Raw genomic sequence first — 26,938 nt, forward strand, 5'->3', positions numbered from 1 at the left:
TAATGATGCAAGACCCCCCCCCACACACAAAAAATAAATTCTAAGGGGTTTGGGGGTTGTTTATTCCCCCCCCCCCCCAAGGCAGGGAGCTGTCACGCTCTCCCCAGGAGCAGCGGTGGATCTGTGAGGAGCGATTTCTGCCCTCACACAGAATCACAGAGTCACAGAAAATCACAGAGTTACAGAAAATCACAGAATCCCAGAATTTCTAGGTTGGAAGAGACCCCCAAGATCCCCCAGTCCATCCTCTGACCTAACACCGACCAGTCCTCCACTAAGCCATATCACTGAGCTCTACATCTAAACGTCTTTTAAAGACCTCCAGGCACGGTGACTCAACCCCTTCCCTGCGCAGCCCATCCCAATGCCTCACAACCCTCTCGGTAAAGAAGATTTTCCTAATATCCAACCTAAAATACGCAGAGCACAACCACCGTGGTGGGCTAAAAGGGGGTGGCAGGGCACGCCGGAGCCGCCACGCACCCCATATTGCTGGCAGCAGCCCCACGGGGAAGGTTTCTGTGTGCTCTGGGCTCGGGTTCCCCATGAGGATGCGCTTCCTAATGGGAGAGGCTGCGATGTGTTTAAAATGCATCCTTCCCGGAGGCTCGCGCTCGGCCTGGCTGCGTGCCCGGGGGAGCGTGCCAGTGTCTGGAAATGACTAGAAGAATTTACCAAACAAGAAGCCTGCCCTCCCGTGGGCTGCCCTGCGCACCCCCGGCCGGTGCAGGCAGTGGGATCCGGGGCTTGGCACCACGGCTCCTGCGGTCTCCCAAATCCCGGTGTTCTGCAGCTGTTCAGCATTAACAACACTGGAGCACGGGGATGTGGGGCCCTCCCCCAAAAGATCACCTCTCTCTCCTCTCTCCGCTCCTCAGATTCAGCAGAACCAGTTTTAAAAAATATTTTTTGCACACAGTTATGGGGCATTGTCCAAATAGGAGAGCAAGGATCGGTCACTGTCATGTGGCAGCGTCTAACTGGAGCTCAGCTCCCATGGGAGCGATGCAGAGGACAGGAGGGGACAGCAGCTCAAAGCCCTGCCTGTCCCCATGGAGGTGGTGTCCCCAGCAGCACCCAGGGGTGCCACTAACCACACGCTGCAGCCCCTGGGCAGTCACCAAAGCTCTGCCACTCGCATGTGGACAGCCCGGGCTCAGTGCAGTTGGGTTCCCTCGGCCCTTTCCCTGCCCACGTTCCCTTTCCCTGGCTGGAGGCAGTGGGACGGATCCGTGCTTGGGGCCAGGCACCTGCTGGCTCCACGGGCACAGCATCGTGACTCATTAACGCCTGCGGTGCCTGCGGGCAGTGGGGACAAGGTCCTTGCCCAGCCGCCCACCCTGCTGAGCCCCAGTGGTGCCGTCTCCCACCCCAAGGCACCCCAGAGCCAGAGCTGCTTGCTGCTTGCTGGAAACCCCTCTCCAACAAGGGACAGAAGCCAGAGCCGCTGCTCCCCGGTGCTTGCCCCAGGAAATGGAAAAACCCAGCGCCGAGCCCTTTCTGCAGCAGTGCCCCCGTTAGCGATCGCCAGGACACAGAGGCCGTTTGTTGCGGGGCTTAAAATTAGCTCTGCACTTGCTGCGTTAGAAACGTGTTTTATAAAAGCCGGGGGAGTGAAAGGGGACGGCGCTTTGCTCTGGTGTTCAGCACGCACTGAGATCCAGGGCGAGGGGTTAGCGGCAGTGTGCATCCCCCCCGGCCTGGTCCCTGCTCCTCCATGCACCCCAGGGTGCTGCGTGGGTGCTGTGGGTGTTATTTGCCATCAGTGCCCCGTGGGCCGGCAGCGAGCGGTGCACGGGGCAGGGCTGGCACCAAACCAGGCTTCATCACCGCTGTGTTAAAGATGCCTCAGGCCCGACCCCTCCATGTCAGCCCCTGCAGTGCCCGTCGCGTGCGAGGCTGCTCGGGGAACCCTGCGGCTGCCGGGGGTGCTTGTGGGGGGCTGAGCCCGCACGCTGAGCCGGGCACCTGCACACACACAGCCATGTACACACACACACGTGCACACATCCATGTGCTCGTGCATAAACACGCACACACACACACACCGTGGGCATGGCCGGAGCGTGGCCGGCATGTGGGGGACGATCCCGTCGCGGGGGTGGCTGCTGCGGGAGCGCCGCCGGGACAAACGGGCTTGACGCAAGCATTTAAAGCCGATATCTGGGTTGTACAAAGGGAGATAAAGCAGAAGCAGCGCAGTTTGGGCAGGCACTGCTGAAGGCTGTGGCACTGGGTCCCCAAAAGGGACAGAGCTCTTGTCCCCGCTGCGCTCCCTGGCCAGGCCAGCGTCCTCTCTGTAGCAGCGGTCGCAGGAGCGGTGCTTTCCTGGTTCCCCCTTGCCGCAGCACCCAGATAAGCGGAGCCGCCGGCGCCTGCAGCCTGGGGCAGGGTCCAGCCCCACTCCCGTGCAGCCGCCAAGGTCCCCGCTGGAGCTGGAGCCGTGGGCGGACGGCGCCGTTGGGCTCCCGCTTTCATCTCTACCCAAGGCCCAGCTGGGTCCGTGCCCACACTGCCCTCTTCCTCTTCCTCCTCCTCCTCCTCCTCCACCTCCGTCCCGCCGGTGACCTTGCCTCGCTCTGGCACAGGCCCTGAGCATCCTTATCTGGGAGTTTGGAGGCAGGTCCGGTGGGAGCAGGGTGAGCCCCAGGCACTGGGTCCTGGGACATGGCCGCGGAGCTTGCTCCATGCTGGCTCCCACAGCAGTGTCCCCACGGCTGCTGGCGTCTCAGCTCTCAGCGGGGAAACTGAGGCAGGAGGTGAGGGCAGGGGCCGGAGTGGGTGCAGGGTGCAGGCGCCCTCCCCACCCAGGATCTTTCCCTGGAAGCGCTCCCAGCTCTGGCGATGAATCACGCTTTCCCCCTGAGCTCCCGCATGCGGGGCCGGATCCAGCACTGCTCATGGGGCTGAAACTAGACTCCCGCAGCCTCGGCACGCAGCCCGGGGTGCTGAGCCCCATGCTGGGACCTTGTCAGCCACGTGTGGGGCACGGGGCTGGCGGCAGCACCCGGAGTCTCTGCGGTTCGGGCGGGCTGGGTGCCCTGCGGTGCTGCATGCACCGACCGAGCCACAGGAGCTGCCGAGGCCATGAAGCCTCCCTGCTCCCCCAAGCCTGTCCCTGAGGATTTTTGGGGACAGCTCCGGGATGGAGCCCTGCCCTCAGAGCCCAGGATCCGTCCCTGCCCTGGGGCCAGCAGCACGAGTGGCAGGGGCACGAAGGGGCCACGCACTGATCTCTCCCAGCTGCCTTCAGCCCTTGCCAGGCCGGTGCCAGGACGCAGCAGGGGGTGGAGGAGCGGCCGGAGACGCCGTGGTTTATCCTGTTCCAACAGCTGGAACATTTCCCCTCCCAGATACGCTCCTGCCTTTCGCTCTCCCTCCTGTTTGCCGGAGCAAAGTCCAGGGCGGCTCGCACACGAGGGCGTCGCACCCCGTGGGACACGGAGCCGCAGCGGGTCTGACACCCGAGCCGGCCGTTGCCTGGTTATATCCACAAAACAGCCGGGGCTCTCTTCTTACCGGGGACAGCTGAGCCCCTGCAGCCCCCCGGCCGTCCCCTGGCAGGTGCCCAGGCACTGCCGTCCTCCCCTCGTCCCCTACAAGGGTTTGCTGCCCCCAGCCCCCCTGCCCCGCAGGTTTCTCCCCCCCCCCTTGGCAATCCCGGGTACAGATGTATATTTATACGCACAACTTGTCCGAATTAACAGCATTCCTCTCCTAGTGAGTCAAAAGCCTCAGCACGAAGAGAGGCGCTTGATGGAAAAAAAGAGAGCGGGGAATAAAAAAAAAAAAAGGAAAAAAAAAAAAAAAGGTGGGTTGTGCTGAAAAAAGCAACAGGGCCGAAAAAAGCCAAACACCCAAATCTTCCCTTTCCTTTTAAAGCTCTGCTCCCCTGCACGCGTGTGCCAGCAGGCCCGGGAGATGGACAAGAGCAGTTATTTTAAACCCGGCGGCCAGCAAGGTGACGGAGGTGGTGACGCGGGGCCGGGGCCGGGGTGGCATTTGGCGATGTTGCAAGCTGTGGTGCGCGTTGCTGGGCGATTTCGGGGCACGTAAGCTGGCGACTTCCTGAGCTGCGAGTGCCGACTTCCTGAGCGGGCAGTGCCAGGGCGGAGGTAGGCTGCATTTCGCTCTGATACATTAATTAATTTGGCTTTAATCGGTCGCTTCTGCCCTTCACCTCCTCCGGCCCCGCAGCGGGGGTGGCCACACCAAGTGCCCACTGGCCACGCTGCCCCCCCCTGGGCCACTGCACGCACGCTGGTGTGGCAATATACCTAAAATACGCACTACGGGTAACTGTGTGTTAATTATAGCACCCCAAAGGGTGGGGTTAGGGTCCTGCGGGGAGGGCGGGTGGGTGGGCAAGGGTGGAAAGCAGAGCCCCAAGAGGCGAGGGCAGCGGTGAGGGCAGCGGCAGCGCCTGGGAGCACGGCCACGGCCCCCAGCCCCGGGCTGGAGAGCAGAAAGGGGGGCACGGGTGGGAAACAGGGGCTGTGCTCTGCAGGCACTGGGACGGTGGAGACCTTAAGGTGCTGGTGTTTGATATACTCGCGTGCTTCAATAAATAACAAGTGTGTCAAGACGCCGTGCTGCCAGCGCCCCGCTAAGCCCCTGCTCCGTGCACAGAACAAGGCCGCACAGATTCACAGCCACGTGCTGCGTCCTCCCCCGTGCCCCTTCCAGCCGCCCCCGCTGGACACAGACCCCTGCAAGTCCCAGGGAGACCCCCCCCTGCCCAGGGACCCCCATGTCCCCACCACGTTTCCCCCTCATGGGGCTGGCAGGGATGCTCTGGGAACGTGGGGCTGCAGCCAGCCCTGCGGCTGCTGCTGCCAGGGATGCAGGCATGGCCCTCCCCGCCCTCCTCCTCCTCCTCCTCCTCCTCCTTCTCCTCCTCCTCCTCCTCCTCCTCCCAGGGCGGAGGGCGGCAGCACCCGCAGCTGGCGCTGCAGCCGGGTGAAGCGGCTGCCGGGGGAGTCTGATTTCCAGCCCCGTGTATTAATAACCCCCACCCGCCCCATGCTAAGCCCATGTGCAGCACAGCGCCGGGGGCACCGGGCTCCTGGAGAGCAAGGTAGGAGCCGGGGAGGCGTGGGGGGAAAAGGGCTCATGGGGGGGGGGGGCGTGGGGCAGGACAGGGCGCTGTGAGACCCCAGGGTGCTGGGCTGGAAGGGGGGTGCTGAGGCTCAGCCCCCCCCAGGGGGTATCGCAGGCACCCAGAGAGGGGGTGAGGGGGTGGCAGGGGGAGCACGCCCCAGAGGCGCAGCTCGGAGTCGGTAAGTTTGGAAAATAAACGCTGGCAGAGGAGGGGGGCACGCTAAGCACTGCGCAGCCCCCTCCCCACCTTTCCCCACGCTCCCCGGCTCCAGCGGTCAGGCCGCTGGGTCCGAGGCTGCGATGTGTCATCGCTGCAGAAAACTGCCTTATTAGGAGAGAAAGTACCGGTGAAAATCTGTTCTTTCCTTAAAGCCGTTGCAGCGAGCCGAGGCCGCTCGGTGCCAGCCCGCGCTCATTCCTTTGGGGATGACGAGATATGAGCTCAGCCCGCGGGGCCGGGAGGTGAGAGCATCTCCCCGCTGCCCCCGTGGCAGAAAAAAGCCCCCGCCGGGCCCAGGACCGTGCTCAGCTCCTGCCCCAAATAGCAGCCGGGTGATCGTGAGCTGGGAACGTTTTGTGGTGGCAGCAGCAGGTGCCCGCCGGGGATAATGCCCGGCTCGGATGACACTGCAAAGCCGGGGCTGCCACGGGCCCGCTGCCGTGCTCTGCTCCGGCCTCAGCCAGCACGGAGCCCGCCTGCGCTTTAGCAGCGCATTCCCCTGCCGTGAGGTTATGCCACGGAGCTGGAATCCAGGCACGTTGACTGGGAGCGCCTCACCGGCCGTGCCGTGAGAGCCGCCGGCCACCCCGCTGCCGTCCCGCCGGTGCCGGTGGTCCTGCTGGGGTGACCCACGCGGGTCGTTCCCCGTTGTGGGGACAGAAGTGCTGCTGGGTTTTGAAGCACTCGCTCTTCCTCTGCCCCAGTCATTTGTTTTGGGATGGTTTCGCTCTTTTGTTTTGGCCCACGTTGAAGCAAACGGCTTGGGTCAAAGTTGTCCTCGGGCCACGCAAGCAGCACCGCGCTGGCTGACATCTCCTCTCCTTTGCAGGGACCTGATGGCAGAGCCAGAGCCCCCTCCAGAACCGCGGCTGGATGAAGCAGGAGCGGCCCCGGCCCCGCAGGGAGAGGCTGCGGGCGCTCCTCCACACCCAGAGGCTCCGCACAGCCCCTCAGAGCCAGCGCTGGGCGCGGGGGCTGCTCCTGCACGCGGGGGCAGCCCGGGCGCCTGCCGGGAGCTGCAGGCAGACGTCGGGGACGCTGCCTTGAACCTCAGCATGCCAGGGCCACTGCTGGGCGAGCACGAGGCCGGGGCAGGAGCCCCGCTGGATGCAGATGGGGCAGGAATCCCACTGGATGCAGAAGCAGATGGAGCAGGGATCCCGCTGGATGTGGATGGAGCAGGGATCCCGTTAGCTGTGGAAGCAGATGAAGTAGGAATCCTGCTGGACATGGATGCCACTGGGACAGGGATCCCGCTGGATGTGGATGGGGCAGGAATCCCACTGGATGCGGAAGCAGAGGGGGCAGAGATCCTGCTGGATGTGGATGCAGCAGGGATCCCGTTAGACGTGGAAGGAGATGGAGCAGGGATCCTGCTGGACATGGATGCCAGTGGGACAGGGTTCCCGCTGGATGTGGATGGAGCAGGACTCCTGCTGGATGTGGACGCAGACGGGGCAGGGATCCCGCTGTACATGGACACAGACGGGGCCGGGATCCCACCAGAGGTGGACGCAGAGGGGGCAGGGATCCCGCTGGACATGGACGCGGAGGGGGCAGGCACCCCGCTGGACACGGAGGGCACGGAGTGTCGGTGCCTCACCCTCGAAGAGCTGGGCGACTACTTCCAGGAGTGCATCGAAGCCGTGGAGCAGCTGGAGAAGGAGCGCGACAGCCTGATCGAGGAGCTGGCCCAGCTGCGGGAGCCGGCGCTGCAGGAGATCCGCCATGCCCACGAGGAGATCCAGGCCGCCTGCCGGCTGCTGGCCAAGGTGGAGCTGGAGAGAGACAACCTGAAGGATGAGATCCGGCAGATCAAGCAGAAGCTCTTCAAGGTGACGAAGGAGTGCGTGGCCTGCCAGTACCAGCTGGAGAGCCGGCGCCACGACCTCTCCCAGCACGCTGCCTACCGCGGAGAGCTGGAGACCCAGGCCGGGCAGCTGTCCGGCGAGCTGTCCCGCCTGAAGGAGACCTGCGAGAAGGAGAAGGAGGCGCTGCGGCAGCGGCTGGAGGCTCCTCCGCGTCGGGAGGACAACCAGTACCTGCAGGAGAGCCGGCGGCTCTCCATGGAGTTCGAGAGCTTCGTGGCGCAGAGCCGCCGGGGGCTGGAGGAGCACTACGAGCCCCAGCTGCTGCGGCTGCTGGAGCGGCGCGAGGCCGGGGCCAAGGCGCTGCAGGCGCTGCAGGGGGAGATGCAGGGGATGAAGGAGGCCCTGCGGCCCTTGCAGGGGGAGGTCAGCCGGCTGCGGCTGCAGAACAGGAGCCTGGAGGAGCAGATCGTCCTCGTCAAGCAGAAGCGCGACGAAGAGGTCGGGCAGTACCGGGTAGGCGTCCTCGGTGGCGTGTTCAGGTTTGGGGGTCACTGTCTGGGGGCACCAAGGACTGGGAAGCCAAAGGGCTGGCTCGTAGGGATGAGGGGGGAAAGGAGTGGATAAGGAGGGCAGCAAGGTGAAATATCTCCCGTGGGTTTCAAGTCAGATGTGTCCCCCTCCCTGAGGATTTACTTCATGCCCCTAAAGAAGCCCCAAAGTCTAAAACTCGGTGACTCAGCACCCGTGCCTCGCTTGGTCTGGATGCTCAGCATGAAAAGACCATTACAGAGGCATGAGCAAACATTCTGGCTTTTGGGAAGACCTCCAGGGCAGGCCCACGCATGGGTCAGCAGGCTCCAGGTGAAGCCGTGTCAGCCCAGAAACCCGCAGACACATCCCCATACCCCGGGGGGACAGAAGGGAGGTGCGGGTACAGCACCAGCACCACAGCTCAGCATTTGATGAGAGCTGCTTGTGGGTGCTGGAAGAGAGACGTGGGGCTGTGCCAGGCATCCCCCGCATCACCTCGTGCAGAGAGAAAATGCAATTCAATATCCACAAGAGCACATTTGGCAAGGCCGCCCATCTCGCTGCCAACATTCCTGGCCACTGCTGCTGTCCCCACGGGCCGGGGCTGGGGCTGCAGCACGGGGACCTCCAGGGTCCCACCTCGCTCGGCAGCTGGGATCTTGGGGAGCCCCTGGTGTGCCTCCACGTTTTCTTCTTCCCATTCCCGTGTTTATCTTCTCAAGGGTTTTAGATTTACACAGCGCTGACAGCTTTTCAAACGCACACCTAGCAGCGTAGGGGACAAATCCAGCCAGCAGGGAAGCCAAAGCACGCGCTGCATTCCAGCCCTGGCTCCCACCTTCGTAGGAAAGCAAAGCTTTTCTGCAGAGGCTTCTTAACACCATTTCTGGCAGCCGTCAGCCTGGCTGCCCCTGCCTGGAGCAGAGCACGGACGGGCAGAGCCCCGTGGGTGCTCCCCCATAACCCGATCTTGGCTTCTTCGCCCCCAGGAGCAGGTGGAGGAGCTGGAGGACAGGCTGAAGGAGCTGAAGAACGGCGTCCAGCTCCAGCAGCGCAAGAACCAGGAGCTGGAGGAGCTGCGGAGCAGCCTGCACCAGGAGCTGTCCATTTACAAGTCAGTCTGTCCGTCCCGGGGTGGCCGGGGAGGGCTGGCAGCGGGCGAGCCCGGCGCTCCTGGCCCCGCACACGCGGACGGCACGGGCACGGGCTGCGGCCGTGGAAAGTCCGACCCTCTGCCATGCAGCGATGTCATGGAAAGTTCCGTGCAAAATAGAAGCAGGGGCTGCCTTCCAAGAGGCAGGCGCGGCAACTTGAAAAAAAATATTTCCCTAGGAACACATGGGAGGGAGCGGAGAGTTCTCGGTTGGGGAACGTTGCTGCAGAGGCTCTTCAACAGAGAGAACCGCCTCCCTGCGAACCTACACGGCTGCTTTCACTCCAGACTTCTTTACTACACAGCTTCTAAAGCTCCAGAAAATGCCCCTCAGTTTGGGGACTATTTTACTTGCCAGACTTTGCACTGTTGTGCGTTACTCCAGTCTCAGCTGTGCACATCCTTAAGCATTTTCTGGAGCTTTACTGCCGCTGTAGGATTCCTTTTTCCCCTTCCCCACGCACCATGGGAGGGCATCCCCACCACCAGCAGCCGCAGTTCTCTTTTTTCCACGAAAGCCTGCAGCATGATAAGCCAGGGCAAGGCAATCTTCCTGTTTCAGCCTGTCACATCAGCAGTCACTGCAGGATTTATTAACACGGGTAACCGCATTGACAGCTCTGAACAGATCCCAGCAACCCCACGTCTCTGCTGCGTGGGGTCTGTCTGATCGCAGGCTGCAGAGGCCAACATCCAAGCTCAGGTGCAGCTGCAGGCTCTAAATTCCTGGGGATCTGCAAATTGCCTTCACGGGAAGCAATAGGGCTCCAGATTTCTTAAACATCAGGGCACCTCACGTTCCACATTTGAACCGGGGACTTGAGTTAGGTACATCTGAGCTGCCCCCTCCTGCAGCTTGCACCAGACCTCAGGTTCCCTCCTGCCAGAGCTCGTGTGACTGCCAAGGGCTCTGGCAGGGCTGCCCTGCGTCTGCACAGCCACAGCACCGTGCACTGAGCCAGTTTTAGTGTCAGCTGATTGCTTTTCTTCCACATCATGAAATGGAAGATTTTTCAGAAGTCTGTCCCTGTTGCCCATTTTCTCCAGCCAGAATAGTTTACACATTGCATATATTCCAGACCCTAAATTCACTTTCTACCCACACAGGGGCTGCTTAGAAATCTACGGCCACCTCTGCAAAAAAGAAGAAAAAGCAGACGAAGACTGCTAGAAACGACACTCGTCCTCTTCACAGCAGAAGCGGAGGACAGAGGCAGCTGCAGGGGACATTTCCTTTCACTGCTTATCTCCTGCTGTACAGCAGCTGCCTGAAGTCAGGAATGCCAGAGTGCTGCTGATCTTCGAGTCAAACTGCTTTTCCACAGAGGAGCAGAGAAAATTATACTTGCACTGAAAAATGGACACATATGAAGAATAACAATGTATGTTTTGCTGTGTTTGGAAAACGTTATCTTGTCTTGTTCCATAGCTGGATTGTAAGCCTGCACAGAAGGTGTTTGGGAAGGCAGTGTTGGGGGTTGATTTTTGAAGTTTACATACAGGTGAAGCTTTATCCTTTTAACAGGACTCTTTTGTAACTCAAGTGCTGTCTGCTGTATTGTGACATGCTCCAATGTGGGCCACAGAAACTGAAGCTTGTGGATAAAAAGGTTTCCACTTTATATAAAGTCTCACACTGAAAATAAAGGTCAGTTTAAGAAGCTTTTGATTTCTCAACGTTGTGTCTCAAAAAAAAATAAGCCTGTGTGTCAAACCATGGTGTGTGTAAGGTGTCCAACTATTCATGCTGCAGACTACTTAAAAAAATATTCTTGGGTAAGAGCTAAAGGCAGACCTAGTATTCAGACAGCAGCACACCTGGGGGGTAAGGCACACTCCCTCCCGTGCACTCACAACTGCTTGGAGCTATTAAGTGCTTATTGCACAAAGCAAGCAGCAGAAATAAGAGGAGGTGGTGTTGAAGAACATGCATTATGAATGTAAGGACTATCCATCCCAGCACCTACCCTCTCGCAGGTAGAGATTACGCCCTTGCTTTATGCTTGCTTTCTCTGCTTTCTGAAAAAAATAGTTTACTCTCAAGAAAACTGCCAATGCAGAAGGAAACCATCAGCACAAAACCACACAGCAATGCAGCGTTTATGTAGAAAAAATTTATTCCATCTGAAGCACTTACACGCAATTAGTCATGAAGAACATGGAGAGTAACAGGTTGCTGGTGGAACAGGACACCCTAGTGGAAGATGTGCAGGATCTAGTGGTCAAGGACTAACTCCTACAAAAGGTAGTTCATCCACATGTAATTTGTAATTTGCTTTACATGTACCAGCTACCAATGCTGTTTTAGATTACTGGGCATGCCATCTGTGGGACATCAGCTGGTAAAAACATACACCTTTACAACTTGGTGGCCCCAAGTTTTAAAAACCATTTCACAGAAAGGAAAGAAATACATGTGAAAACACAGCTCAAGAAACACACAATAGAGCAGGATACATGGAAGGTGAGCAATGCTCTGCAGGAACAGCTAATGTACCCAAACTGCTGTCGCCCAGCAGACGGGAGAAGAGGGATAGGACCAAAGGAAGGAATGAAAAACCCAGAAGTACCAGGAGAGAAAAAAATATAGAAAGAAATAATTTCAGTTTAAGTCAGAATCTGCTAGTCTTTTTTTGCCCCGCCCCTCCCCCTTTTTGTTTTTTTTTTTTGTATCTGCAGAGGCAGAAAAAGCCACACAGGTACAAATTAACTAAAGGAATCACAAGACTTCTGAGCTGCACTGAACAGGGCAAGACCTTCCACACTCCATTTCTGAACTGCCAGTGGATTAACACTTGCATCATCTCCATTGGCTTAAGCATATTCTGGCAGCTCTACTGATTTAACTTTTGTTTAAATTAGGCAAAAGCCCATAGCCGTAGCAAGCTAAAGACAAAATAAGAAGAAAAAAAAAAAGTTTGCTCTGTATGAGGAAAGCAGCTAAAATGGGACAGCCAGCTCTATACACAAGAGGTTGCTGTAGGAAATATGACCAAGGAGCTACAGTGCAGAACCAGCTGAGTTGGGCTAAGCCCTTTTCTTAGGGAGTACTCACTGTCTGGGATAAAAAGCAGTCGATGGTATCTACAGAAGGATGGCTGAACACAAAGTCTACGTGTGTCTCAAAACCAGTGTTAAGTCAGTATCAGGTTGAGAAGGAAGAGAAGGAAAAAAAGACTAAGAACAGGAAGAGTTATCATCTAGGATCCTTGACCTTCTGGATCCACACTTCCTTCAGGATCTTCATCATTGTATATGTTCTCTGCCTGCAAGACAGAAGCGGAGGAATTGAAGCACTTAGCACCTCATTTAACAGGATTCCATCTGCTAGAACACTTCCAAAAGTTCTGGCAGTTTTCTATCTGCACACATAAGTTACCTATCCCTGATCCCTCAAGGCTATTTAACATAAAGGCTGCAACACATTTCTTTTTGGAAATAGCAACGTCTTCAAAACATTTGAGAAGTACTCTTAAGTTACCATAGCTTGTTGGAATCTGACTTCTTACAAGTGGGGACCACTGCAGGGCTTATTTCAATTAAGACTACCTTGTATATGTTTAATAGATCCTTTACTTTGCTGCAGCACCTTCCAGAACTATACCGAATGCTGCTAAGACAAAGCCTCCGTGAACCAGTCTATGAATAAACCAAAATTAGAAGAATGGTCTTTAAGGTTATTCGAACTGCACAAGACTGTTCTCCAAAACTTTCAACAGCTGGTAATTTAAATAAGCAAGCCCTTTCTACTCACCGCTACCCCTCTCCATCCACAGGAGGATATTTATACCATTTGCAAACATTTCATTTGTTATGACAGTAACTAACAGAAACCTCAATTTCACTTAAAAAAAAAAATCTAGCACAGAAGGAAAAAGAAGTACTCTCTCCTTTTTTTCCCATTTTAAATAGAGAAATAACACAGTTTCTCAGTATTTGTAAACCCTTGTTTCCAGCAAATGGATTTCACAACCCATTTGAGACTTAGGCAGCTCTACAAAGTCATTCCAAGAGCTGTAAAGCAAGAATGCTGAAATTCAGGCAGTTCAACACTCTCTTATCTACCACTTCCTGCACTTTCCCAAACAACTTACCATTTGCCAGACTTGCATGATATTATCTTCTGATACAGAACAGATTACCCAGGGTTCGTTGGGATTCCACGAGAAATCAGATATCTTTGCAGTATGACCACCATGAATAAACTATTACAGGGGAAAGAAAAAAAAAAAAAAAAAAAGTGGTGGTGGTAACATTTTCAAATCTGTGTTACAGAGATGAGTGATATAGGTCAAAACAATCAATGAGATTCAAAAGACTTACCAATAGCTCTGGGGGACCATCTTCAGCATCCTCAGGGGACTGTTCTTCTCCAATTTTACTTTAAGAGAAAATGAAAAGGTTGGGTTTATTTTGTTGTTGTTGTTTGTGATGCAGTTCATCAATAATATTTTGTCATGACAACTTGACGAATTTGGGATTTACCTCAAGTCCCAAACATTTAGCCTGCGGTCAGTGCCACTGGAGGCCAATATAGTTTCATTATGGGGAGACCACTGAACCTACAGACAAGGATGAATTTAGAAAGCAGGTTAGTTTTAAGAAGCCATAACACTGCTGACATTCACAGCAAACACCACTGTATCTTACGAGAGCTTTATGAAAAGGCAAATTGCTATTACCTCAAAATATGAATGTGCCCAACAATTACATTCTAAGATAGCGATTAGTTTATATAGTCACGAGGCATTCGAGCACCAAAATGGTACCACACATAACCTCTCCTCTAATGAACGCCACATATTAAGAAGCATAAACAACTCTCAAGGATATTAGCTACTCCTTAATAAGGACTGCACGAATATAAACTGCAGATTCCTTAAATAGTAAGTACGGTTTACACATGAGAAGAAAATCGCTGTAATACAGCTTAACTGCCCAAAAGCTCACATTAACCATGGCTGCTGGAGATAAATCTCTCCAAAACATACCACTCACTAGGATCACAGGATTACAAATTAAGACAATTCTGCATGTTAACCTGACATTTAAGACTCTGGTTACCTCTAAATAAAATTATGTACAGAATCTTTTAAGTACCAACCCTTCCACAAAAAAAAACCTTCTACATATTTTGGTTCTGACTAATGCATGAGTTGGAGATGGAAATATTGTAACTGCTAAGCACATGCTACTAATGATGTTAACTTTCTATATTTACAACGAGCAAAATTAGCAATTATTTTTTGTCACAAGATGGTCCAGCAGTCCCCTTTAGTGATTACCAGCTAAAACCTTCTTCCAGGACCAAGCTGAGAAGATGAAAACACTGCAGCCATTTCATTGTGCCTCCCTGCTTCAATCTGCTACCATGAATAATTTACATTTACTCTGTACTGCTAGTATTTCACTCTTAACATTGTGGACAAAACTCTCAAACATTTCCTTGTTACATTCTGACCCTGGCTTTCTGGATACTCTGAACTGTGCTGGAGTCACCCCCACACAGAAAGCTACACATCTCCACAACAATAAGCCAGGAAATTATAAACAGATGAGAGAAAAGAACGAGGGTTTTAAGCACAAGTACACTTAATAAAAACATAGAGGAAAAGAATACTTTTCATTTTTTCCCAGCCATCTAAGTAGAACTAAGGGCATAAAAGACAAAGATATTTTGTTGTACCTGAAATATCTCATCTTTATGGGATTCAAAGGAGTGCAACTTCAGTTTTAAGTTCCTCAAGTCCCATAATGCGACAGTCTAGTCAAAGACACAAAAACATTTTTTCCTGAAGTAACCAATATAACACATCCACATTTACACATCAGAAACTAAATAAATATGTTCCAAGTTCAAGGCAGACCTACCTTGTCAGCTGATCCTGTAGCCAGGATAAACTCGCTGTAGGGATTGAAAGAGAGGCAGTTGACTTCAGCTGTATGAGCATCCACCGAGTGACTAGGTTTGGAGGTGTTGTTTGACCGCGTATCCCAGCTGGAAGGAGAAAGGAGAATGGAAATAAAGGCTTAAAGCCAGTTTTACTGATGGAATTGGAGGCAACTGGGGAAGCAAAGCATACAGAAGTGCTCATTTTCTAAAGACAGTACCCCACTTACATCATGAGCTTCTGATCATCAGCAACAGATCCAAAGAGAGATTCATGGAGCAGGTGCCAAGACACGTCTTCCACTACCGCTGTGTGCCCTGTGAAGATGGTCTTCGCGTCCACCACTTTACCTTCTTTTGGAACAGCACTAATATCCCACAAGCAAATAGTCTTAAAAAAAAAAAAAAAACAAAACAAAACAAATTTGAATCTTGAGACAGAAATTCTCATCACCTCTCCTGCCTCCTCCCCCCTCAAGAAAGAAAAACATTTTTAACCTTTTGCCGAGGGTCGCAAATAAAGTGCAGGTTGTACCCCAGCTAATATTTAAAAAGTACTCACATGATCATCAGAAGCACTAAGCAAATGCCCACTCAGGTTTGGGTTCCATGACAGCCCATAACCTTCTTTCTGGTGTCCACGAAGACGCAGATCAGGGTTACACTCTCCAGAAGGGTCTGTAAAGCAGCAGCATAAGAACTCCAATGCTTAGTATCACTTTCAGTGCATCGTGGAATACCTGGCATTAAGCTTTACTGTGCTTTACTAAACTTTGCTTTCTATTTCCAACAGGATGCCTCTTTGTCCTTTTGAGCATTATCCCCAACCTAAGAATCACCTCATTAAAACAAAACGCAGCAAGACAGCACAGAGCAGTTTGTCTGCTTAAACAGACACAAATTGCAGATTTTTTCAAAGCTGCAAATTTTTAGGCTGGATGACCTAGCAGTGGCCCTTCCTAAATTAGCGCTATGCTACCTGCTGAAGAGTCAAAGAAGCCCAGTAGCCACCTTCAGACTCTGGCACGATGCACCTGGTCTAGCTGGATGAAGGAGCAGCAGCAGCCCAACCCAATTACTGCTCAGAAAATTCTTCCTAAACATTCTGCTGGTGGAGTATTGTTCTTTCTCTCATCATCTCCAACCCTACTTCAAAAGCGATAAATACACTTCTGATCTTCCCCGCAACTGGCAGAACTAGTTACTCTGTGTGATCTTGCCAAGCTCATCAGTAAATGAGAGGTAATACCCTTGCAGATCAAGACAACAGTTCAGCTACCCAGATTATATCATTCCCAGCAAGCCACCTTCTACCACTCCAAATATCATCGCATACACTGACATGGCAAACACACTAAGACAGCAAGAGAAAAACACGTACCTTTGTACTGATACACATCAGATATCTACGTTCACGTCTCTACAAAATAACCTTTCACACTAAATGCCCACTTTCCTCTAGAATTACAAGTGATATAGAATCCACAGACGTTTTCAACCTCTTTTGCACTACATCAGCTTTCTCTTAAGAGTATTTTCTTAAGAAAAGGATGTTGTTTATATTCTTATGACCTCTGAAGCACAGACATGACAAAGATTCAGGCACCTGGCTTAGAAGGGTGTTTGGTGTAATCAAAGACGAGGACATCGCTGGATGGAGTCTTTGTGGCAATGATGCAGGGGTTCTGTGGCATGTAACGCGCTCTGTTCACTTCGCCCTCGTGATTTATCTTGATTTCAATTTCAATTTTTCCACTAACTGACCCAAAGCCTCCAAACTCTGGAAAAAAAGAGGTATTTAATAGTTGTAAATAATTAGTCATTTTCAGAACAAGACACAAAGATCCAGACTCAGTTACTGGTACTACCAAGGACTTATTTTGGGTGAATAGTCATAAGAACAAGCAACTAGAAGAACACAGTTTTCAAATGGCACATTGTATTAAATATCTCTATTTATAACATAAAAACATCAGGACTTTGGCTAAGTTGAGAGACAAACTGTTTTCTCCTAAAACAGCACAAGACCCAAACTCATCCTACCTAAAATTTTGATCTGTAATGAAGGTATGTGCTGTATATTTGAAATGAATGTGTTGTAACTGCACTTTCAAATATAACAAAGTTCAGCCTTGCAGAACAGACAAAATTCTGATATAAAGAAATTGCTGCACAAGGTTTAAAATGTGAAACTACATAACTTGCTAAAGCCACCTTATATCTCTATAGTTAGTTATAGCAACTTTCTATTTTAAGGAAATTGCACAGCAACATTCTAGCAAAAAGAAGGCTTGCAATTTCCTTTTTTTTTTTTTTTTTTTTACTCAGAATAGTGTATTTTTGAGAAATACCAAGATAGAATGGAAACAAATTATTTATTAGACAACATTGTGTTTAACAATAACTGAGAAGCCCAAAGATCAAAACACAAAATGCATAATCCAGGCTTCTGGTAAAAACAAAAGCTAAAATTAGGTCGTTGAGGACTTGCACCATGTAGAAAGATTGATTCAACCAAACAAACGTGAGAAGTGCCTAACTTGGAGCAATGCTGACAGCCAACTAAGATTACAGAAAGCATCAAATTCAAGGCCAGTTCACTGAACAAAATACAGACATCTTTTCATCCAAGCCAGGCTGGCACAAGTATCAGGCAGCAGAATTCAGACTAGAGGAGAACATTTGAAATGATACACTGCTCTGAAATAAAACATCCTTTTACGTGAGTGACTTTCTCACTGAGTTTATGTAATGCAAAAATGATGATAAAAACCAGGTTAAGCAGTTCTCCAAGAAATTCATTGTCAACTCATGATGAAAAATAGAGGGGTGAAGTTTTTCCCTGCATGCTTTTTCAATAGGTCTTCCAAGACATTATGCAGATACATCAAACGTGATATTTGTCCATTAAGTAAGGATAACAGAAATAAACTGGCCAGTTCAGGAGTAGTATCTGAATTTTATTGCCTGAATGTTAAGAAAAGAGAAATATTGTACTGAGAGGAGGAGGAAAAAATGGTTAGAACTCCACCTGGCTGACACCTTTGGCCCCTTACCTCCTTTCTCACTATCATAGTGCGAAGCATCAAACTGCGCGTCGTCATTCGGCAACTGCACGCTAGCTATCACGAGATGATTTTGTTCATCTGAAGTATGGGTGCCCAGCACTAACCGATGAATACTGAAGTCTTTGCCCTCGGGTCTGCAAGAGAAGAAAGTTGAATGAGAAACAAAAGGGATTCATATAAACACCGAGCTGACCGCAATAGCTTTTGATGACAGTGATTATACTGAAGTTATATCTATATTTATTTCTGTGTTAGAAGAAAGGAGACTTGTTTTTAAAGAAGGTGAAGTGGAAAGAAGAAAAGCATCAAAATCAAGGGTGTGAAAATGTCTTCTCAGTGATAAAAGGCTTTTATTTTCACAAAATGAAACTGACTCTAGTATTTGTGGTCCTCAACTTGCTGATGGCAAGGCAAGGTAAGGATACAAAAAGCAATTAAAACAGAAAAGAATCATATAATGCCTCGCTTCAACAAAAAAGGGTCCTAGATTTACAATTTATCGTGGTTTAAAGGAGCAGCTCACCTTGTGACATCTGGCAGCCACTGCGCAGTCAGGCTGGGCCACTCCAGAGCATGGGTCATAACCAAGTCGTACAAGAAGGGAGTATTCTTCTTCCATATTTTGTACTCTTCGTTGATCACACGTTCCTCCACCGCATCATCAAAGGCTGCTAATTTTTTTTTTTAAGAAAACACACATTAGCGTTGCGAATACATTTATAATAAGCACGCAATGTCACAAACGGGCACTGAATAGAGAGAAAATCATTACGGGCACCGCTTTGTGGTCAGCCTGCCCTGCGGGCACAACCCCGGGCCCCAACCCCGCTGCCTGAGGCGCTGCGGGGCCCAGAGCGCCCCGTGCAGGCGGGGGCGACCCCGAGCTGCTACCGAGCGCCGCGGCCCGGCCGGAGCCTGGACCCGGCAGCCCGCAACCCCCCGGGGCTCCCCAGGACCGGGTGCCACCCCCCAGCCCCCTTCAGCCCCCTTCAGGCCCCGCCGCATCCCCACAGGCCCCGGTCGCCCCCCCCCAACCCGGTGCAGGCCCCACAGGCCCGGCGAGGCCCTGCCCGCCGCGCGCCCCCTGGCGGAGCCGCCCCAGGCCCCCGAAGGCTTCCTCCGAGCTCGGCGGGGCCCGGCTGAGGCCTGGCGGAGCATCGGGGCCGGGCTGTGCCGTACCTTCCTTGTCCGCCATGGCGGGGCGGCGGCGGGCACTGCGGGGCCGCGCGGAGCCGTCAGGCCGCGGCTCTATTGTTCCCTGCCCCCGCCGCCTGCCGCCCCGGCGCGCCGCGCACCCCCCGTTCGCGCGCCAACGCCGCCCAATCAGCGCCCGCCGCCGGGAGGCCGCGGCCAATCAGAGAGCGGCAAGGGGCGGGGACGGGCCGCGCGCGGGGAGGGGGGGAGGGTCACGTGGGATGGAGGGGGATGGGAGGGGGAGGGGGGTGAAGCTCCCCTGGGAGCCGCCATTTTGCGGAGGGGAAAGGGAAGGGGAGGGCGGCGCGAGCCCCTCGAGTGGATCTTAAAGGGGCAGCGCCCGCGGGCACGGCCTGGGGGGGGCGGCTCCTGCCGGTACCGGGGGCGGTGTGAGGGGCCTGGCCCGGTCCTGAGCACCCCCTGAGCACTCCCTGGGGCCTTGCGCTGCCCGCAGTCGTCCCTCGCTGCTTCTTTCCCCCAATTTCCCTTCAGAGTATGCAGATATAGTGTATCTGAAGGGGGGAACCCTGTGTGGTGCAGAGAACCCTGTGACTAGCAGAGAGACAGGCTGAGGTGTATTGTTAATAAATGTTATATGGCACCTAAAAGTCTAGTGTTTGCGTTGTTTGGGGAAGTCTTGGGCTCAGCTGTGGGTAAATCTAAAAATGCACAAAAATACAGAGAAAGTGAGAATAGTTACTGTACCTGAAAATCTACAGATCTAATCTGAGGAAAAATTAATTAGATCAGAGACTCTGATTAACTTGAGTCTAAGTCTGTTCAGTTTATAGATACATACTGGTATGAAACTCAGCAACTACTAAGGTCTGGTCTGAGAATTAGGCTTCTAAATATCAGTTCCTTTTTTTTTTTTTTTTTTTTTTTAATGAAAATCACCCCTTCCCCTTTCAAAAAAAAAAAGAAAAAAGAATTCGGGAGGAAATTGAACACATTGAACACACACGGTTTTATTTGCCATGCCCATTTTTCTAGGATCGAAGCCTTAAATGAAGTCACTCTCTTGAAGGGGAAAATGCTTTTTTCTTTAAGGCTGTGTGGAAGGCTGCAGGGTTTCTGTCCCAGCTCGGGGTCTGGAGGCACCAGATACTCCGGCTTGCAGTGGGCTGAGCACCCTCGGCTGTAAAACCTGGAAGCCGAGAATACCTGAAGCATGAACGTTTAATTCACCTCATAGCTGTTTTCATTATTTTTCATTATTGCAGTGTTTTGAGGCTGAATCCAAAGCCTGGTGAAGAAACGTGGTTCCTCCCCGCAAAGGCTGCGGTGCGTGCTTTCCGCCAGGACTGCAGCCCCTCGCCTCGCCGCGCTCTGACAGCGAGCATCATAACATACTGGGTTTAAACACACCAGCATACAGCTGTTACCAAGCTGCTGCCGGGTGAAAAAAACACTGAAAAGGGTTTTTGCAACAGCAGCACGAGAGGCACGAGGCTGACTGCGGGTGGCGGTGGCCATGTTCTGCGCAAGCAGGAAGTGGGCGAGCGGTGCTCGGCCCAGCAGCGATGGCAGGCGACGAGAGGGACTACAACCTGACGGCGGAGCAGAGGGCCACCAAAGCCAAATACCCCCCGCTCAATAAGAAGTATGAATGTGAGTGTTTTTAACGCTATCCCGTACAGCACGAGTGTGACGGTGCAGTCGGGGTGGGGGAGGAAGGATGAAAGCAGGATATGCTGTTTAGGTGCTTGTGGGGTTTTGTAGTGTGGTAATTTTGTGTGTTTAGACTGCGGGATACATCTCTAGTTGAAAATAGAGATGAGATACATCCATTTCTCTTTATGGAAGGTGGCTGCCTTTTTTGTTATGGCTGCTAAGGAAATCATATGAATAAATTAGTTAAGAGACGTAGGCTGAAAACTTTACCCTTTTGAGCTATTTCTTAGCTAGACATTACATTGTCTACTTCCTTTATATTACAAGAGATAAGCAAGAGTGTGTTGGTCTTCTGTGTGGTTTTTGTTTTTTTGTTTTGTTTTGTTTTTTGGTATTTTCTTCTTCCTACATGTACTACTACAGGATCATTCTCTTGTATTCTCTACCCCTGGAATGACTTCTAAGAAATTTCAAGCCAAAGGGCGTCAGCCCAAGGGCCATCGTAAGGCACTCACAGGAGACCACAGAGTCTGTTTTCTATTTGAGCAGTGTCTGTTTGCAGGGACAGTTTACATTACTCTGTTAGAAGATGTATTTTTAGGATGTGTTCAGATCTCTATTTGATAGCAGTGCAGAAATACGGTGACATATTACAATAGTTGCGTTGCTTCTATAACTGGACGAGATTTGATTCTTCTTTTACATTCACTGGAATTTGTTTGTTTTAGAGACAGTTGTCGAGAAACCGTTAATAGTGTATGAATGATCTAAACAGCATCAGAGGCATCATTCAGTTGGAGTGATCACAGCGTGGCATATTTACATCCCAAGATAGCCCTGTTTCTACCAACCTGGCCCAATTTTCCATTTCTCTTGTTTCTCTAAGGGAATATAAATGATGTTCATGTAAAACTTGATACATGCTTGGGATGTTAAGCTTATGCTATTAGTGAAGATTACTTTATATTTTGTATTACACACTTAAAATTTCTCCTTTTTGCATAATGGGTGTTTTTGGGTGTGGACAGGTACGCTTGTTCACTGAACTGTGAACATTTGCAAATCTTATCCTCTGCATGAACAATTTCAAGTCCTGCAGACTTCAGCAAAAACTCTTTATTGCTGTTTTTTTTGTCAATTAACTTGTAGAAGGCTGTTGCATTACACCAGCCATACTCTGAACATAGGGTACATGTACATGTAGGGCACTACCACAATTTGTATTAAACGCTATTTTTTTTCTGCTGAGCAGAAGGCTTTACCTATGCTATTTTTCCTAATACACTGGAAGATAGATGATCATTGTTCACTGTCTCAGGATGAATGTAGAAAGTTATTATTATAACAACAATATTTTTTATCTTTGTTTTAAAGTATATGTGGTGATGTCATGCCTTTTCTTTTTCCTTCCTCCTCAGATTTGGATCACACAGCAGATGTGCAGTAAGTATGGGCAGGTAGGATTTATCTATATGACAAATGCGTTATTTCTTACACTGATACAAGTCTGGGGTGACTGTTAAAGACTGGTTACAGATGGACCTTATGGAACTAGGAAATGTCATGTACTGAGTTTTTTTGATTGTCTATTTCATTTCTGCTCTTCAGAGGGCATAGAACCACATACTTGGTTTCTTTGCTAAAGTACTATTGCTGTGGTGCTTCTGTTCTTTGGGAGTGTCTTTTGAAACCTTCTTTTAAATGCTTGCCCTTACAACAAATTTTTTCTAAATTCTATGTAAATTCTAAAATCTATGTGATCTACCCAAATGCATAGGTATAGAGGAGCATTTCTGTGCAGTCACTTCCTTTGTATTTGTTCTTATGTTCGCATTTCTCACCTGCATAATACTTCTATTTATTTATTTATTGTTACAGTGTGGTAAATTATCCTGTGTCTCTTTAGGCTACATGCATGGGGAGACACTTTGGAAGAAGCATTTGAGCAGTGTGTTATGGCCATGTTTGGCTACATGACTGATACAGAGACTGTGGAACCTCTGGATACTGTAGAGGTAGAAGCAGAAGGTAAGACTTTTTATATTGGATTTTTAGATGTAGTTTTGTAATAGTGGATGAAAATTCAATTAAGCATAACTAATCTGAATCTTCTAGTTGGGCAGAAGCTGTACATCAGCTGCACTCTTAAAAATGTTTGGGTGTTCTTACTGGGGCAGTCAACTGACTGACTACCTTCTCTGCTTCAATCATGCAGGGCATGACATGTTGTCTCTTCTCTTTCACTTCTTGGATGAGTGGCTGTATAAATTCAGTGCCAATGAGTTCTTTATACCCAGGGTAAGTGTTTTGTTTTGTTCTATTTCCATTTTGTGGGACAAGTCAATTCTCTGGTAGTACGGGCTCTGAATGCACTGTCCCCTTAGGAAAGAAAAAGGGACACAACAGATCACTTAGGTGTAAGGCAGAAGATACCAAGGCACAAAAAAATCAGAAATAAACACGTAGCTTTGTTTCCAAAAAAAACAGTCGTTACCTGCCATTATACCTGAGTGGCAGCTCTGCTGTCTGTATGTTCCAAGTAGCAGTATGCATCTTTGAGAATGCTCAGATTTTCTGGTTTTAGCTTCCATTTAAACAGTAGAATATTCTTGTTAATGAGGTATTGTGCCTGAATATAGAAGATGTTCTAACACATTTTTTTTCTCTTGCTTTCTCTGCAGGAGGTGAAAGTGCTTTACATTGACCGGATGCAATTCAAAATAAGATCAATTGGGTGAGCTTTAAATGATTAACTAAGTAATGAATATCTTCCACTGAAGACACATGTTGCCTTCAGTCATATCTCTGAAATACTGTGATGTACTGGGAGGGCACTGATGCTTTCTAAAAAGTGGATTGTGGACTCCTTTACCATTCTTTGAGGCTTTAGATCAAAGTCTCACTGTCCTATGCTTGTCAATGAAACTAGTTGTAACATTTGATTAAATATTACCAATACGATCACCTCTTTTCTTTTTACTTTTAAAGGTGGGGAGAAGAGTTCTCTTTACAAAAACACCCTCAGGTATGCAGTGATTCACCTGTACATCTTCATGTTTTAGGGGATAGGGAGGGGGTGGTGTCTTTTAAGTCAGACCTCTAAGTTGGCAAGAGATCCAAGTATAAATATATTTGAGTGGTATCACAGGCACTAATAACTTAAGGTCTTACATCCTGCTTTTTTTTTTTTTTTTTTTTTTTTTTGTGAGTACATTTCTGAACTGTTGAGCTGATGCTTCCTTCACACTGGCAAACTCAACAGTTTGTTTGTTTTTGTGATGTACGATAAAATAGTGAAACAGTCGATATTCAGAATGTTTACGTGAGTTTGGTTCTCACATTGTTATCACAACTTCTTGCTTAGTCTTATTTTGCTCAGAAAATTCATGCTTTTGTGTCTTTTTCATTCTAGGGCACAGAGGTCAAAGCCATAACTTACTCAGCAATGCAGATCTGTGAAGAAGAAAAGCCAGAAGTCTTTGTCATCATTGATATTTAAAGCAAGAGAAATGTAACTAAGCCGATACTTGTCATTGGTTGACAAAAGTCACAAGAAAACTGTAACCCCCATGAATGGGACTAAGGAATTAGCTGATTCAAATCATAAATTGAAGGGGGTTGTGGGAAATGTTATCCTGTATTTTTACTGGAGGATGGTGAGCCAGACCAAGACCTGCATGCCAGGAAAAAAAGAGCTAGTTGGGTCTGGGGGGGATTCGAGAAGAGAATTAATGGGATGAAAGTCTCTCAGGAATGCTGGTAGTCAGCTTTTAAAGCTGATACGTGTGTTGGGTGCTGTATGAACTAAGATAAAGTAGTGGAGCTGCTAGCTAAATACTAGCTTTTTGTAGGGTGGCAGGAGATAATTACATGACTTCATTTGCAAATTTAAATAGAATAATTTTGAGCTCTTTTGTATTATCTGAAGGGTCCTAAATATCTTCAGTGGATCAGTCACGCCACCAGGTGGTGCTGACTTCCTGGAAATAAATTTCCAGATAAAACCTTAAAGCATGTGACCGTGTACAAGGAATACTAATAGCCATTTATTATCCTAAAAAAGTAGACTGCTTTGCTGCCACTGTTGAAAGGAATTCACCAGATTCTCTGCAGGTTCGCTCCTAACTTTGTGTTGTGAAAGCTGATTCTCATCTTTTAGAAGAAGCAGACAATCTGGATCAGCTCCCATTTTTTTTATAAAGGACAATGTAGAGCATCCCTCTGGTAGGAGGACTGTGCATGGCGATTCACAAGTCAAACTGACTCTTTTTGATTATTACACTGTTTTTTACCACTGAGAGGAGTCCATGCATTTAATCTCTTTTCAATATATACAGCGTTCTGAGATTGTATGCCTAACCCCTGAAAAGCTTCTTTTAGCTTTTCCTTTAAAGTCAAACACTAGAACTTGAGATCACTAAATCAAAAATAAATTAAAAATTGTTTTGTTTTAAATCACGGGACAGCAAATGTGCATTACCTGCCATTGCTATTCAAATGTGACATAGGCACAGTAAGGGAAGGTCTGCGCTGCCAAGACCTGTTTTTTATGGTAAATTTTAGAGGTGCTTTGCCACTGGAGGTAATGTCTCATCTTTATTTTGCTGTAAAATCATCTTAAGTGGACCGGACAGTTTTTTTTTTCTATTGTGAAGATGAGGGATAAAATCTATTTTTGAGAAACCTTTGTCACTGAAATAAAACCGACTAAAAGAATTAACAGCTTTGTGTGAGTATCTTTGGCTGTGAGTAATTTTGGCTGGTGGATTTTTGAGTCTAATAGATTACATTTGTGCTTTGCTCTGTGCTGAGGTGAGCAGACCCCTTCGTGAACAAATACGATTTTCACACAGCGGGTCTTCTCTCCCCACTGAAGGAGCCCAAGGGCTCCAGCACGTGCCCGTGGTGTCCTGCTGGGCCTGGGGACAGTGCCAGCATGGTGGAGCTGTGGAGAAAGAGCGAGGCCAGGGCCTGTCCCCAGCCCACCGGCCCGGGGCCCCCAATGGCGGCCGCGGCAGGCTCGGGGTCACCGCTCCGGGCCCTCACCCGGCCCAGCGCCGCTACCGCCCCTCAGCAGCGGCCTCGACACCTCATTGGCTGGCTGGGTCAGGTGACCGTGGTTAGCCAATCGGGCGTCGAGTGTGAGGCGGTTTTAATCTCCACAGCGCCTGAGGCGAGAGCGGGGCCGTGAGGTGGGTGCGGGGGGCAGTGGCTTTTTTTTAATTTATTTATTTTCTTTTTTCCCACTAAAACGAGAGAAGGGACGTTAATGTCGTTAAACTTTAACGTGGTAGTGCTAAAAGGCCATGTACACCATCAGTCACAACCTGTAGTGACACCATAAACAGCTCTGCTCTTACAGGTGCTGACAGGAACTTACTAGAAAAGCACTTAATTGTTACTCTTTTTTTTTTTCAATATTTAAATACGGTAACACAGGTCTGAAATTCTCCATTTTAACAGCCGCAGGAAGTGACAGGCCTCAATAAGCAGGTGTTTTCTCAGCTGGCCATATTCTCACCCAGCTGGGGCCCAGCTCAACGCTACCTGCAAGCAGCTACTTCATAAACATGCTTGAACAGCAAAACCTCCCTTTTTTGCTGTTAGTTGAGAAAGCTTTTCATGTGCAGTCCCCATGGGATCAGCTAGAGGCAGCAGTGGCAGTTCTGGGAGCGGTTCAAAGGAGAGGGTTTTACACAGGCACACTAAACCTGCGGAGGTGTTTGCTAAAGGATACTGTTGATGTAAGTATAGATGAGTTTAAGGGTAGAGTGGGGAAGTACTTCAAAGAGACATGCATTGGTGATTGCTAGATGTACTAAATCCCGAGTTAAGAAAATCCCCTAAACTGAAAACGTTTGGAGTCAGGGAGAGCATTAGGGAATTCTTACATAGGGTTGTCCTCTTCTACTTCAGATTAGTAGTTATCTGCTCATGACGCTAGTGGAGACAGAACCTTGAATCAGTATGACTGCTCTTAAATTCTCCAAAGGGAATTTTTGCTCATTTGGCAGTAACCTTACGCTACAGGTCCTGCTAACCTTCCTTTCTAAGGAAAAGTAGAATAAAAAAGAGACATGAGAGCAAACAGCAGGTCTCTATCAAGAGTTCCCATTGTTAATGCCATTCTCTACTTAGTCCAAAAAGCTTCTATTTTTTCACTTCACCTTTTAATAAAAAAAAAGCACTAACCATTTTCAGTTTCTCTAGGGAGGCTTGGTTCTCTTACTCAAAAGAGAGTAAGACTGCAAAAAGAATATCATTACTAAAGCTGAAGACTCCAGAAGTGCAAAGGTTGCTTAAACTCTAAAGGAAATTGCAATTTTTATTGTTTGGTCAAGCAGCCTTCGAGCATCC

General features: G+C 49.8%; 3 protein-coding genes across 6 annotated transcripts; 2 read left to right on the forward strand and 1 right to left on the reverse strand.

Annotated features, from left to right (window-relative positions):
- The first annotated feature begins 3,986 nt into the window (after positions 1 to 3,986).
- Positions 3,987 to 10,477, forward strand: SYNC (syncoilin, intermediate filament protein). Of its 3 annotated transcripts, none has more exons than XM_084300572.1 (4): positions 3,987 to 4,115; positions 6,150 to 7,644; positions 8,652 to 8,776; positions 9,923 to 10,477. In XM_084300572.1, the coding sequence occupies exons 2-4, from the start codon at positions 6,157 to 6,159 to the stop codon at positions 9,984 to 9,986; spliced, it is 1,677 nt and encodes a 558-aa protein (XP_084156698.1). In that variant the 5' UTR covers positions 3,987 to 4,115; positions 6,150 to 6,156; the 3' UTR covers positions 9,987 to 10,477. The 3 variants fall into 3 exon arrangements, with proteins under 3 accessions (XP_084156698.1, XP_084156696.1, XP_084156697.1); XM_084300570.1 differs by lacking the exon at positions 3,987 to 4,115 and adding an exon at positions 4,436 to 5,077; XM_084300571.1 differs by lacking the exon at positions 3,987 to 4,115 and adding an exon at positions 5,315 to 5,562.
- Positions 10,478 to 10,917: 440 nt separating this feature from the next.
- Positions 10,918 to 19,082, reverse strand: RBBP4 (RB binding protein 4, chromatin remodeling factor). The gene is made up of 12 exons (XM_084300811.1): positions 18,953 to 19,082; positions 18,297 to 18,444; positions 17,762 to 17,907; positions 16,312 to 16,485; positions 15,268 to 15,383; positions 14,936 to 15,096; positions 14,687 to 14,813; positions 14,502 to 14,579; positions 13,301 to 13,377; positions 13,139 to 13,196; positions 12,910 to 13,020; positions 10,918 to 12,081 (listed from the first exon to the last, which is right to left on the reverse strand). The coding sequence occupies exons 1-12, from the start codon at positions 18,966 to 18,968 to the stop codon at positions 12,016 to 12,018; spliced, it is 1,278 nt and encodes a 425-aa protein (XP_084156937.1). The 5' UTR covers positions 18,969 to 19,082; the 3' UTR covers positions 10,918 to 12,015.
- Positions 19,083 to 20,472: 1,390 nt separating this feature from the next.
- Positions 20,473 to 25,289, forward strand: ZBTB8OS (zinc finger and BTB domain containing 8 opposite strand). Of its 2 annotated transcripts, none has more exons than XM_084300545.1 (7): positions 20,473 to 20,578; positions 22,000 to 22,024; positions 22,488 to 22,609; positions 22,797 to 22,879; positions 23,263 to 23,315; positions 23,570 to 23,606; positions 23,994 to 25,289. In XM_084300545.1, the coding sequence occupies exons 1-7, from the start codon at positions 20,491 to 20,493 to the stop codon at positions 24,078 to 24,080; spliced, it is 495 nt and encodes a 164-aa protein (XP_084156671.1). In that variant the 5' UTR covers positions 20,473 to 20,490; the 3' UTR covers positions 24,081 to 25,289. The 2 variants fall into 2 exon arrangements, with proteins under 2 accessions (XP_084156671.1, XP_084156672.1); XM_084300546.1 differs by having other exon boundaries at positions 20,493 to 20,578; positions 22,000 to 22,038.
- Positions 25,290 to 26,938: the final 1,649 nt, after the last annotated feature.

Source organism: Netta rufina, assembly GCF_964035555.1.
Source record: "Netta rufina genome assembly, chromosome: 23".
NCBI classification, from domain to species: Eukaryota; Metazoa; Chordata; class Aves; order Anseriformes; family Anatidae; genus Netta; species Netta rufina.

Bases quoted from the DNA above. Each gene is read 5' to 3' on its own strand.
- SYNC (XM_084300570.1), top strand. From the start codon at position 5,034: ATGTGCAGCACAGCGCCGGGGGCACCGGGCTCCTGGAGAGCAAG. The intron at 5,078-6,149 runs GTAGGAGCCGGG...TCTCCTTTGCAG, and splicing joins CCGGGCTCCTGGAGAGCAAG to GGACCTGATGGCAGAGCCAG. The intron at 7,645-8,651 runs GTAGGCGTCCTC...CTTCGCCCCCAG, and splicing joins AAGAGGTCGGGCAGTACCGG to GAGCAGGTGGAGGAGCTGGA.
- RBBP4 (XM_084300811.1), bottom strand. The intron at 13,197-13,300 runs GTAAATCCCAAA...TTTCTCTTAAAG, and splicing joins CTAAATGTTTGGGACTTGAG to TAAAATTGGAGAAGAACAGT. The intron at 12,082-12,909 runs GTAAGTTGTTTG...TCTGTCTTGCAG, and splicing joins TCATGCAAGTCTGGCAAATG to GCAGAGAACATATACAATGA.
- ZBTB8OS (XM_084300545.1), top strand. From the start codon at position 20,491: ATGGCAGGCGACGAGAGGGACTACAACCTGACGGCGGAGCAGAGGGCC. The intron at 20,579-21,999 runs GTGAGTGTTTTT...CTTCCTCCTCAG, and splicing joins GCTCAATAAGAAGTATGAAT to ATTTGGATCACACAGCAGAT. The intron at 22,880-23,262 runs GTAAGTGTTTTG...CTTTCTCTGCAG, and splicing joins ATGAGTTCTTTATACCCAGG to GAGGTGAAAGTGCTTTACAT.